The following is a 13,564-nucleotide window of genomic DNA, read 5'->3' on the forward strand; positions in this document are numbered from 1 at the left end:
CCTAAAGTATTTTGTTCTAGCACCCCAGATAGACTAAGACACCACCCCCTCGCCAACCGATACCATGTGTTATAATTAACAACTTATTTCAGTTCTATGTATCTTTCAAAATCCATTTGAAAACTGCCTCCTCCATTTTCTCTAACTCTGGTCTCATCAATATTCTGCATCATATCATTTAAGTATAAATTTGTTTTTGGTAGTGTCCCAACCAATCTATGCACCTTGTGGAGAAAGAACACATACTATTTTTTGGTTTTTTTGTTTTTGAGATGGAGTCTCGTTCTGTTGCCCAGGCTGGAGTGCAGTGGCATGATCTCAGCTCACTGCAACCTCTGCCTCCTGGGTTCGAGCGATTCTCCTGCCTCAGCCTCCTGAGTAGCTGGGATTACAGGCACGTGCCATGATGCCCGGTTAATTTTTGCATTTTTAATAGAGACGGGGTTTCACCATGTTGGCCAGGCTGGTCTCAAACTCCTGACCTCAGGTAATCCACCTGTCTTGGCCTCCCAAAGTCCTGGGATTAGTGAGCCATCGTGCCTGGCCAGAACATATACTATTTTATAACCACAGAGTTAAAAATAGTTGCTAAAAATTCTGAATTGAACACACACATTTCACAAGCACAAGTTTATGGCACAGCAACTTCACAAAGATACCTACCTGCCAATTGTGCAGCATAAGCCCACAAAAAGGAACAACGTTTCATGCAGGCCTGGCATACCATCTCTTGAAAATCCCCACTCTCGGGGGGAATGGCACCAAGATGCTGTGAATATAGAACACCAAAAATTTTCTTGTGATTGCCACACTGTCCAAAATGCCCATTATTTTACAAATAAATACTGTAATAATACACTGATCATATCACTAGAATTTATTTTTAGAAGAGTAATTATAATGTAAAATATAACCTTTATCTCTTTGTGATGACAATGGTTTCAAAAGGTAGAACATTTTCCTTACCCTTCCATGGAACCAGTCTTCACAGACCACACACTGGATCATCTCATCTGGAATCTAGCAGAGAAAAGCAGTTTGTTACGGAGTACACTGAATTCGGGAACACGGAAGTAACCCGGCACGCAGTAGAATAAGATACTAAATATTCGTTCCACATGAACTGGTGTTCCAAAGGCTTACATTGAGAGAAGCCCTCTACAAACAATCTCAAAGCTCTTTCACATCAGTTACTTAATATCTGATTCTCACAAAACGGTGTAGACAAGGAGGAAATTCCCATTTTATACAAAACTCAGGCCCAGGCAAGTAATGTGAATGGACCGATGCAGACAGTGACAACTGGGACTTTTTACCACACCATCCTTTAATACAATACTCAGTTGTATTACTGTATAGGATGGTCACTCCAGCCTTCTTTATGATATTGAAAAATTAGACAATGCTTTTCTGCTGCAGAAAAACCATCCTGCCAAGTACACTGAAAAGTAAATGTTAGGAAAACCCTCTTGATAGATAACTCCTCTAATTTGAATAAATTAAATAATTAAATGCTGGCCCTAGGAAAATAATATACCAAAGAACATAGACTATTTGGGAGATGACTTTCTTTTATTCCCAGGCTCTCATAACTGTTAATTAACATCCCAATGTTGTTCTGTCCTTTTCCTATTGTAGGCTTCTTAAAGGGAAAAAAAAAGCACATATTGTGGAACAGGAGGAGCTGTAACACTTTACTACATGCCTTAAAATATCCAGTTTTGGGCCGGGCGCGGTGGCTCAAGCCTGTAATCCCAGCACTTTGGGAGGCCGAGACGGGTGGATCACGAGGTCAGGAGATCGAGACCATCCTGGCTAACACGGTGAAACCCCGTCTCTACTAAAAAAATACAAAAAAATAGCCGGGCGCGGTGGCGGGCGCCTGTAGTCCCAACTACTTGGGAGGCTGAGGCAGGAGAATGGCGTGAACCCGGGAGGCGGAGCTTGCAGTGAGCTGAGATCGGGCCACTGCACTCCAGCCTGGGCGGCAGAGCGAGACTCCGTCTCAAAAAAAAAAAAAAAAAAAAAAATATCCAGTTTTGGCCGGGCACGGTGGCTCACACCTGTAATCCCAGCACTTTGGGAGGCCAAGGTGGGCGGATCGCCTAAGGTCAGGAGGTTGAGACCAGCCTGGCCAACGTGGTGAAACCCTGTCTCTACTAAAAATACAAAAATCAGCCAGGCCTGGTGGCAGGTGCCTGTAATCCCAGCTACTCAGGAGGCTGAGGTAGGAGAATCGCTTGAACCCAGGAGGCAGAGGATGCAGTGAGCCGAGATCACGCTACTGTACTCCAGCCTGGGTGACAGAGCGAGACTCTGTCTTAAAAAAAAGAAAGAAAAAAAAATTTCAGTTTTAAGATTTTATTTTTGCTAACTCAGAGAACTTCAATCTGTCCCTGTACATAATTTGGTTTAATAATTATAGTTCGAACGCAATTAGAAAACAAGGAAGAAGGCAGAAGGCTAATATCTCTAAAGACAAAAAGTACTCTTTCAAATCAGTAAATACCCAAACAAAACCCAAACCAATCAAAACATAGGCTGAGGATATGAAAGGACAATTCAGAGGGAAGGTTATTACGGATGTCCAACGAACTCATGAAAAGATGCATAATCTCACTTATCATCAGGGAAAGAAAAAAAATTTAAGATACTATTCTTCATTTATCAAAATGGCAAAATTTCCAAGAACTGGTAATATGCAGGGTTGACAAAAGTGTTGGGGAAAAAACATTATCATATACTGTTGCTGGTTCAACTTTTTTGGCAGATATGATCATAATTTTATTATTTATTGTGATTATTATTTTTTGAGACAGAGTCTCGCTCCGTCAACCAGGCTGAAGTGCAGTGCCGCAATCCCGGCTCACTGCAACCTCTGCCCCATGGGTTCAAGTGCTTCTTGTGTTTCAGCCTCCCGAGTAGCCAGGACTACAGGCATGAGCCACAGTGCCCGGCCAATCACAATTTTAAACACCACAAATACACTTTGATCTGTCAATTCTACTAATCCATTCTACATAAATACTTGGAGTATACTCAGTTGTATTACTGTATAAGGATGTTCACTCTAGCTTTCTTTATAATATTGAAAAATCAGATAATGCCATTCTGCTGTAGAAGAACAATGAGGTTGACTAACTTATGGCATATGAAGTTATAGGATACTCTGCAGCAGTTAGAATGGGGTAAGTGTGTTTGCTGACATGAAAGAATGTCTGTGATATACTGGTGAGAAAAACCAGCTGCAGAAGTGAGTGTACAGAATTTTCACTTCGGTTAATGGAAAGGAAATTACACATTGAAACACACATTCACTCAAAACACTTTAATGTGCACAGAAAAAGACCTAAAAATACATACACCAAAAGTGTTAACAGTGGTTAGGCTTGGGAGGTAAGAGGTGCAGGAGTGAGGAAGAACTCGTTTTGAATTTTGCATATATTTCTCATTGACATTTTTAAGAGGATGCTGTTTGTATACCCCATTTCTTTCCGTAGAGAGACAGAAGAAATTGAAGGTCATTTCTTAGAAAGTGTTAGGGGGCAGGGGGAGGCAGTCAGGGAAGGAGAGGAAGGGAAGAAGCTCTGGCTTTGGGAAAGTCCTCTCCAATATTTCATTCTTTTTTTTTTTCTTTCTTTCTTTTGAGACGGAGTCTCACTCTGTCGCCCAGGCTGGAGTGCAGTGGCCAGATCTCAGCTCACTGCAAGCTCCGACTCCCGGGTTTACACCATTCTCCTGCCTCAGCCTCCCGAGTAGCTGGGACTACAGGTGCCCGCCACCTTGCCCGGCTAGTTTTTGTATTTTTTTAGTAGAGACGGGGTTTCACTGTGTTAACCAGGATGGTCTCGATCTCTTGACCTCGTGATCCGCCCGTCTCAGCCTCCCAAAGTGCAATATTTCATTCTTATGATGTAAAAATGGAAAGAACGGTTGAGATGTGTACCAATTATAGATCCGACCCAGATTCATAAGAAAAGATAAATCTAGAGGCCGGGCGCGGTGGCTCAAGCCTGTAATCCCAGCACTTTGGGAGGCCGAGACAGGCGGATCACGAGGTCAGGAGATCGAGACCAACCTGGCTAACATGGTGAAACCCCGTCTCTACTAAAAAATACAGAAAACTAGCCGGGCGAGGTGGCGGGCGCCTGTAGTCCCAGCTACTCGGGAGGCTGAGGCAGGAGAATGGCGTAAACCCGGGAGGCGGAGCTTTCAGTGAGCTGAGATCTGGCCACTGCACTCCAGCCCAGGTGACGGAGCAAGACTCTGTCTCCAAAAAAAAAAAAAAAAAAGAAAAGATAAATCTAGAACCCTTTCACCATCCCGCACTGCCTCCCGAAGAGCCAGAGGCTCAGATATGACAAGCAGTTGAGGAATCAAGGCTAGAGGGGACACACTCCCAGGTTTAACTTCCAATTCTCTTACCTCGTCTTCAGGATCAGGATAAGGTCTCTTGCAAATGCAGTACAATCCAAAAAAGTTGTCATTGTACTTATTGCCAGAATTTACCTTTGCTTTGTCCTGAAATATAATATTGATTTCAATAATAATATGGTCTAATTTTAACTATAATTTCACACATTATAAAATTAATACATTCAATACATTTCCACATTATTTCCCCCAAGAGGCTGATCTTTAACTTTCAAAGTAGGAAAAAAAAACCTCACTACTACTAAAGGGATACTTTTTTCAGGATACAGGGAAAAAATAAAATTTTGTTTTTGTTTTTGTTTTTTTTGGTGGTAATTAGGAGAAATTAAATACACCTATTCAGTAAAGTGGAGATAAAAGTTAATCATAAATATTAATTATCAATCTATGTGAACTGACATTGGCCTGGAATTTCAAGGTACTTCTTTTTCCTTTTTGATAGAGATGGGGTCTCACTACGATGCCCAGGCTGGTCTGGGTTCAAGCCATTCTCCCACGTAGGCCTCCCAAAGTGTTGGGATTACAGGTGTGAGTCACCACGCCCGGCCTTATTTATTGGTTTTTCTTTTTCTTTTCTTTTTTTTTTTTTTGAGATGGAGTCTCGCTCTGTCTCCCAGGCTGGAGTGTGGTGGCACAATCTCGGGTAATAGAAACCTCCGCCTCCTGGGTTCAAGCGATTCTCATGCCTCAGCCTCCCAAGTAGCTAGGATTACAGGCACACACCACCATGCCCAGATAATTTTTTGTATTTTTAGTGGCGGGGGTGTTTCACCATGATGGCCAAGTTGGTTTCGAACTCCTAACCTCAAGTGATCTGCCCACCTCAGCCTCCCAAAATGCTAGGATTACAGGTGTGAGCCACTGTGCCAGTCTATTTATTGTTTTCGTTTTGAGATGGAGTCTTGCTCTGTTGCCAGGCTGGAGTGCAGTGGTGCAATCTCAGCTCACTGCAACCTCTACCTCCTGGGTTCAAGCAATTCTCCTGCCTCAGCCTCCTAAGTAGCTGACCGAGTAGGTGACTGGGTGCCACCATGCCCAGCTAATTTTTGTATTTTTAGTAGAGACAGGGTTTCACCGTGTTGGCCAGGATGGTCTCGATCTCCTGACCCTGTTTATTGTTTTTAAGTCATATCCTTTGCTTTAAAAGCCTCAGAGAATAAGTACAACCAATATAATTAAACCTGAATTACTTTCAAGTACATCTCTTCCCCAAACCTTTCATATTAATTACCATCTATGTTGTAGGCTCTCAACAGTTTATATAGTTTTTCCAACAAAGTAAAAAATGAAATGGCCATCTGCAAAGAATAAGCATAAGAACTTCTTTTTTGGAAAATACAGGTATTTGTTTTTTACTCCCTCTGGCAAATATTAACCCCAGCTGCTCTAACTGCATTTATAGTTACAGTGTTTACTTACAGGAAGTAATTTGCATTCCAAAGTTTTAAACTTGCTGTTTCCACAATCACAACGAAAATTTCTGAAAAAAAGGAGGAAATAACAATTTTATTTTTCTTTTTACAAAATCCAATTTAAAATTTCTTCAAGCATTCAAGCACATAAGACTTCACAATTCTGGAAATTAATATGTACAGAAGCAAATATTTATATCACATACACACAAACACACACAAGTAAAATGATGGTAGAGAAAGATGAGTAGTTTGAGTTTGTACCATATTATGTTTTTAAAGGCTCTAGAAACTCTCTCCAATTATATAAAATAATTACATGAAATTTCACTACTGTACAACAGCTTTGCATGAAAAAACATGATTAGGAAAAAGTGTAGATGGGAAAGAATCTACACTTCAAAAGCATTTAGTAACAATCTCTGACTATGTTTACCTTTTTGTGTATAGCTCAAATAGTTTGTGACTTCCATGACATTCATAACTGCAAGCTAAACAAATTCCTGCTGGTTCTTCTCCCTCTGGGGTGCAGGTACTACAGGCATATAGTGCTTGCCTCTTTACTGAGCCCTAAAAGCCCCCAAAATAGAAAAGAGAATTAATGTAATAGCATGGCTTACCTAATACCCACACTAGGAACTGAAAAATAATTAAAATCAGATTATCTGTGGTCAAGATCTTTCTGTAAAAACCATTAAGACTAAAAAGTTTACACAGCAGAGCATCAACCAAAACACGGTTGTGTTGCATGTTTCATTTTTATACTAGTGCTTTTCATGCAAGCACTTTTTTCTTTCTTCCTAATTTATTTATTTTTTGCAGAGACGAGGTCTTGCTATGTTGCCCAGGCTTGTCTCAAACTCCTGGGCTCAAGCAGTTCTCTGCCTTGGCCTTCCAAAGTTCTGGGATTACAAGCATTAGCCATGACACAAGTCAGCACTCCTTTCTTAAAGTGATAGGATGTCTGAATTTGTCAGTCGGCTGTGAATAAATGGATCTGTTTAATCATTTTAACATGTGAAAACACAGGAGCATATGTATAGGTTTATGTAAGTAATATCACACTTTCATCCTGGAAAATGTTTGTAAATCCACCAAAGAGAGAATCAACACATGCAAAGAATCTCTTTGATTTTTAGGAGATGCATGCTGAAGTATTTAGAGGTATAGTGTCATCATGTCTGCAACTTATTTTTAAATAGTTCAAAATTTTAAAACAACAAATTTTAAGTAGAAAAGGAGATAAATGTGACTAAATGTTAAAAAGTGAATATGTAGGCTGGGTGCAGCGCTCAGGCCTATAATCCCAGCCCTTTGGGAGGCCAAGGTGGGCAGATCACCTCAGGTCAGGAGTTCAAGACCAGCTTGGTCAGCGTGGTGAAACCCCATCTCTAAAAAACCCCATCTACTAAAAATATAAAAATTAGCTGGGCGTGGTGGCGGGCATCTGTAATCCCAGCTACTCGGGAGGCTGAGACAGGAGAATCGCTTGAACCCGGGAGGTGGAGGTTGCGGTGAGCCAAGATCATGACATTGCACTCCAGCCTGGGTGGCAAGAGTGAAATTCCATCTCAAAAAAAAAAAAAAAAAAAGTGAATATGTATAATAGGTATAGTTACCTTCCTCTAGGAAGGAGGAAGATAGACAAGGAGGCTTCCGGGATGCCAGTAAAATTCTATTTCTTTCTTTTCTTTTTTTTTTTTAAGTTCTTTTCCAATAAGCCTTTTGCACTCCTAATGTTCTATTTGTTGATCTGGGTGGTGGGAACATGCACACTTTCCTTTCAAGCTGTGTACATGATTTGTGCAAATTTCCATATTTTTTTTTTACCACAATAAAAAGAAAATATTAAGGGAATCCATTTTATAAAGGTAACTACACTTCAAAAATAGTTTACATACAGACTTAGAACTTTTTTTTTTTAAGGAAAGCAGGCGAAAAATTGTTTTAGTGGTGACCAAAGGTTTTAAAATACCTGGGGCTATGTCTGGATACCAGGTTTATTCAACAATCTAGCACTTTGCAATGTAAACTAAACTTGGTCAACAACGAGAACTGGTATTATGACCTCAGTTCATACCACATAATGAATGCAAGTCTCTCCCCTCATCTCCCCAGTGTTCCAATCCACCCCTCTGCCTAGGTAACCCTTCTTCCTGCCAGTTCTTATCCTTTGTCAGTCTTCTTCCTACCCATCCTTTTCCATTTTTGTACCTCGAAGTATAGGGTGAGTCACTAAACACATCACACCCCCTCAAACACTTGCTCACTCACAACGTCTTCCAAATGCCAAATAGATCCTTTTCTCCTCTCTCCCCTCCCTTGCCAGAGCCACTTGCTGTTCTGTTTCCGGTCTATTTCCAGGGGAGGAGGGCAGACTGCAGACAGACATGGGCACTTGCTCCATTTTGCCAAAAAAAGAAAGAAAAAGTACTAGCTAGCACTTGTCAAACTAAATTGCAGAGGAACTAGCTGTCAAGGAGCTCACCGCAAATCCCTATGGATTTGAAAATCTCTTTAACCTGACTCTCCCATTTGGTCCCTAATAAATAAATAAATAATCTTAGGATGGGAAAAGCAGGGACAAAGATGTCTGGATCTGAGAGGTCGCGGGCTGGTTTCGTGAAAAGCAGTGGTGCACCAGGAAGAGGCTGGAGAGGACGGACAGAGCAGCTGCTCCAGGGTCCTTCCTGGCTGGCCGGACAGAGTTAGAGAGAGGGGAGATGGGGGCCTCTGCTGGACACAGGCTGAAGGGGGCCCAGGAGGTTGGGGATAAAAGGGAAGGGTGGGCTTGGGGTAAGGAAGCGGCAGACGAACGGCGGCCCCGGACCACCACTGGGGAGACGACTGAGGCAGGCGGGAATAGGGACAGCCGGGCCGGGAAGGGGAGGTTCGGCGGGAGCCGCGGGAGACAAGGCCCGGGCCGCGTGCCCACCTGCGAGTAGGAGCACTTCTCGGAGTCGCTGCCGCCCAGGACAGCACACGCCTCATTCTCCAGCTCCTCGTCCTCCTCGAGGACGTCGACCAACGATACCACGGGCTCCAGCTCCGACTGCCGCCCAGCGGAGCCCTCGGCTCCGGCCATCCTCAACTGTCACCCGAACCGCGGCTCGGCCCCGGCGGAGGCGGGAAAAGCGGCCACGAGGGGCGTAGCCGGAGGAGGCGGGGCCCGAGTGCCAGGAACCAATGACAAGGAAAAAAAGCGAAGGAAGGGGGAGGAGCGACTTCCGACAAACGGATGTCACTCCTCTCCCTTCTGCCGCCTGCGCTGGCCACGGGCTGATTTCCGCCTCCGGGTGGCGCTTCCAGGTGTCGTGTTCTGGAAGCTTAGTGGTCACCATGGAGCTGCTGGGAGAGTATGTCGGGCAGGAAGGGAAGCCGCAGAAGCTGCGGGTGTCCTGTGAGGCGCCGGGTGACGGCGACCCTTTCCAGGGCCTATTGTCTGGCGTGGCCCAGATGAAGGAGCTGGTAACGGAATTATTCGGCCCCCTGGTACAGGCGGAAGTGCAGCACCGGGTGGCGGCGGCTCCAGACGAGGCCCTGGACGGTGAGCTCTGAGACGGTGCTGCAGCGACAGGAGGACGGGGCGGGCGCCAGGGGAAATTGGCTTGGGGAGCCCGTGTAGAGTGGCAGACTTGGACAAAGTGAGCCTCGAGGAAAGAAGAATTGCATCTAAAAATTTTTGGCGGGCCAGGCGAAGTGGGGCTCACTCCTGTAATCCCAACACTTTGGGAGGGCGAGGCAGGAGGATCACTTGAGGTCAGGAGTTCCAGAACAGCCAGGGCAACATATCGAGACCCCGTTTCCATTGTTATTTCAAAGATAATTTAAAAAATAAAAATTGTTGGCATTTATCACTATATTTGGGCTGCTTCTACTCAAGCATTTCCACGACTCATCGCTATTTCATTTATTTCACTAAAAAACTTGCCGAATGCCTACTACTATTTGCCAAACCCTGAGCTGAGCCCTGGAGGAAGAATGAGGTGAATGCGACTCAGTTCCTGCCCTTGTCAAATACAAGGGGATTATACAGGCAGACACTCTTATTAAAAGTGAAAGTGGCCAGGCTGGTAGCTCAGGCCTGTAATCCTAGCACTTTGGGAGGCTGAGGCGAGCGGATCACGAGGTCAGGAGTTCGAGACCAGCCTGGCCAATATGGTGAAACCCTGTCTCTACTAAAAATACAAAAATTAGCTGGGAGTGGTGGCGGGCACCTGTAATCCCAGCTACTGGGGAGGCTGAGGCAGAAGAATCGCTTGACCCCGGGAGGCGGAGGTTGCAGTGAGCTGAGATCACGCCACTGCACTCCAGCCTGTACTACAGAGCGAGACTCTGTCTCAAAAAAAAAAAAAAAAAAAAAAAAGAACGTGGTTCTATGGCCCTCTGTAAGTGTTGCAAACCCAGAGACCCTCGGAAGGCTTCAAAGAGGATAAGACTTTTGAGCTGGAGTATTGAATAAAAAGGAGTTTTATCAGGTGTGAAACTACAGACATATTTGGAAGAGTACAATCTATCGCAGAGTAGGAACAGGTTCCAAGGAGTGGGACAGACTTAATTTTAACATGTATTAACTCCCAGAGACTCCCTTGCCTTTCCAGTTTTGTAGGTGCAGTTTGAAAGTAGAAACGTGAAGTTTAACTGCATTATTTTTTAAAAATTGCCTCGAATGCAGAAATAGGCAGGTACTTTTTTTTTTTTTTTTTTGAAATGGAGTCTAGCTCTGTTGCCCAGGCTGGAGTGCAGTGGCACAATCTTGGCTCACTGCAACCTCTGCTTCCCGGGTTCAAGTGATTCTCCTGTCTCAGCCTCCCAAGTAGCTGAGATTACAGGCGTCTGCCACCACTCCCAGCTAGTTTTTGTATTTTCAGTAGAGACAGGGTTTCACTGTGTTGGCCGGGCTGGTCTCGAACTCCTAACCTCGTGATCCACCTGCCTTGGCCTCCCAAAGTGCTGAAATTACAAGCCTGAGCTGCTGCACCTGGCCAGGCAGGTACATTTTAACTGTCCTGAGCTGAAAAATCCAAGAATAGATATTAGAGTCAGGATTTACCATTCTCTAAGAAGAGCTTAAACTGTACTTTCCTTCCATCTTGGGAATTACATCTTGATAATATGGATGTTGGCTATGATCAAAAAGAACAATAACAAGTGTTGGCTAGAATGTGGAGAAATTGGAGATCTTGTACATTGTTGGTGGAAATGTAAAACAGTGTAACCACTGGGAAAAAGAGTTTGGTAGCTCCTCAAAAAGTTGACATGAAGTTACCATATGACCCAGCAGTTCCACTGGTAGTCCTCGCAAGAGAACTGGAAAGTATGTTCACACAAAAACTTACACATGAATGTTCATAGCAGCAGCATTTATAGTGGCTAAAATGTGGAAACAACAATTGACCGGGCTTGGTGTTGCACCTTTAGGAGGTGGGAGGATCACGTGAACCCAAGAGTTTGAAGCTGCAGTGGGCTGATTGTTCCACTGCACTCCAGCCTGGAGGACAGAGTGAGGTCCCATCGCTTCATCTCTAAAAATAATGATAATTTTAAAAAATAGGAATAATGCAAATATCCATCAACTGATGAGTGCATTAACAAAATGTGGTGTATCCATACAACGGAATATTATAAGCAATAAAAAGTAATGAAGTATTAATACGTGCTACAACATGAATGAACCTTGAAAACATTATGCTAAAGTGAGAGCCAGACACAGAAGGGTACATGTTATATGATTTTGTTTATATGAATGTACAGAATAGGCAAATCCATAGAGAGAGATTAGTGAGCTGGGTGCAGTGGTGGGCACCTGTAGTCCCAGCTACTCTAGAAGCTGACACAGGAGGATCACTTGAACCTGGGAGTTTGAGTCTAGCCTGGGCAACATAGCAAGACCCTCTCACTAATAAAAATTAAGGGGGAACAAAAGTAGATTAGTGGTTGCCGAAGGCTGAGGGGAATGGAAAGTGACTGCTAATGGGCATAATTCATTTCTCTTTGGAGTGATGAAAGTGTTCTAGGATTAGAGAGTGGTGATGGTTGCACAACCTAGTGAATATACTAAAAACCACTAAGCGGTACACTTTTAAAAGTGGATTTTGGCCGGCCGCAGTGGTTCATGCCTGTAATCCCAGCAGTTTGGGAGGCTGAGGCATGCAGATCACGAGGTCGGGAGATCGAGACCATCTTGGCCAACATGGTGAAACCCCGTCTCTACTAAAATACAAAAAATTAGCTGGGCGTGGTAGCGCGTGCCTGTAATCCCAGCTACTTGGGAGGCTGAGACGGGAATCACTTGAACCCTGGAGGCAGAGGTTGCAGTAAGCTGTGATCGCGCCACTGCACTCCAGCCTGGTAACACAGAAAGACTCCATCTCAAAAAAAAAAAGAGACTGGATTTTATGATGAATGAGTTAATATTTCCAAAGAGGAAAGTGATAGAAAATAAAGATTTTAAACACTGAAATTCTCAAAATCATTTTAATCTAAAATGTGCATGGTTTTATTAATCCCTAAAGTGAAATGGTCTCGTTATCAACCACTTTAGCTATATATATTTCTTTCAACCATAGAACGTATTGTCATACAACAAATATTTATTTTAAAAGGTGATGATGAAGATGATGCAGAAGATGAAAATAACATTGATAACAGAACTAACTTCGATGGACCATCTGCAAAACGGCCAAAACCACCGTCTTAACAATAGCCTTTATGACATTTAAAAGATGGCTGTTGTATCCCAATTGTCACACTAGGACATTTAAGGAAGACTTATGCTCTAATTTGGAAAAGCATTTGTGTTGTTTTCCTGGGACAATTTTGTCAAAGAGAAAACTGGTTTTTCTGTTTCTAGCAAAGATAGTAAAGGCTTAGAAATAAAATCTGTTTTCTTGAGAAATAAATTTCAGACCGTGGGAGGAAAATAGAACACTTCATAATATATAAAATCCTCTTAAGTTGGCAACTGAATTTTTATCATTGTTTTCTATTTTTAAAATAACCATTGGTTTGTGTGATGTCTACATCTTTTAACTTCTGCTTCTGTTATAAACAGTACGTCATGGTTCATAGGCAGTAACATTTCAGAGAACTGACATGAACAAGTGGTGAAAAGTGGGCATTAAATGTAAAAATAACAGTTCTTCATAAATAGAAGGAAAATGAGGAAATAGAAATACTGAAGAGAGAGTCCTTGAAAGAGACCCAAGGAAACCCTGAATTCATACCCATGTCAAAGATACAGATATCCTGAGATGATGCCGCTTGATGAATGTGCATTAATCTGATTTATCATGTACCTTAAGAGAGCCAGATGGGGTAGGGTATGTTTTTGTGCTGTGATATGGTATGTATACAGGTACAAATGTAAGGCCTTAAGTAAATAATCTGCGTTGATTACAATTTGGATATTTCCTCTCCTCCTGTAGCCATACTTTGATTTTGCTTTAAAAAGATTATTGAATCCTTTAAAATATATATTCCTGAAGTATGTATGTGTGTGTGTTTCTTTTCTGCTTGTCAGTGGGACTAAGGCATGTTTATTCACTATGCATCCTTCCTGATGTAGATAGCTTCAATGCAAAGAAATCAAGTAGCATGTACCTAGTAAAATACAAATAGTCATGGGATTTTAGAGTTGGAAGTAACTTTACAAACTATGTGATTTATTTCACAGATAAATCTCAGGATAAGTATTTGCCCTCAGATTACAGAGTACT

At 42.8% G+C, this 13,564-nt stretch overlaps 2 protein-coding genes across 4 annotated transcripts in view; one reads left to right on the forward strand and one right to left on the reverse strand.

Moving 5' to 3' along the window:
• The window catches only part of UBR7 (ubiquitin protein ligase E3 component n-recognin 7), a 25,204-nt gene extending 16,042 nt beyond the window's left edge, over positions 1-9,162 (reverse strand). Inside the window, exons 1-6 of one of the 3 annotated variants that reach the window (XR_002523481.2) lie at positions 8,782-9,134; positions 6,283-6,416; positions 5,854-5,914; positions 4,426-4,521; positions 967-1,020; positions 664-769 (exon numbers count right to left, since the gene is read on the reverse strand). Coding sequence is in view for 2 of the 3 variants with exons in the window: in XM_003902191.5 (XP_003902240.4) it covers positions 664-769; positions 967-1,020; positions 4,426-4,521; positions 5,854-5,914; positions 6,283-6,416; positions 8,782-8,931 (601 nt within the window). In the remaining variant the exon portion in view is untranslated. Of the gene's footprint in view, positions 1-663; positions 770-966; positions 1,021-4,425; positions 4,522-5,853; positions 5,915-6,282; positions 6,417-8,781 lie in introns of all 3 variants that reach the window. The other 2 variants (XM_003902191.5, XM_021941494.2) reach the window with 2 other exon arrangements.
• On the forward strand, positions 9,033-13,335 carry GON7 (GON7 subunit of KEOPS complex). Its single transcript, XM_003902193.3, has 2 exons — positions 9,033-9,393; positions 12,452-13,335. The coding sequence occupies exons 1-2, from the start codon at positions 9,033-9,035 to the stop codon at positions 12,544-12,546; spliced, it is 456 nt and encodes a 151-aa protein (XP_003902242.2). The 3' UTR covers positions 12,547-13,335.
• The last annotated feature ends 229 nt before the right edge of the window (positions 13,336-13,564 follow it).

This window comes from Papio anubis, chromosome 7 (genome assembly GCF_008728515.1).
Source record: "Papio anubis isolate 15944 chromosome 7, Panubis1.0, whole genome shotgun sequence".
Classification (NCBI taxonomy): Eukaryota; Metazoa; Chordata; class Mammalia; order Primates; family Cercopithecidae; genus Papio; species Papio anubis.

What these genes read in the sequence shown, in the direction of transcription:
- GON7 (XM_003902193.3), top strand. Translation starts at nt 9,033, where the DNA reads ATGACAAGGAAAAAAAGCGAAGGAAGGGGGAGGAGCGACTTCCGACAA. An exon ending in TCCAGACGAGGCCCTGGACG is followed by an intron (nt 9,394 to 12,451) that starts GTGAGCTCTGAG and finishes TTATTTTAAAAG; the next exon opens with GTGATGATGAAGATGATGCA.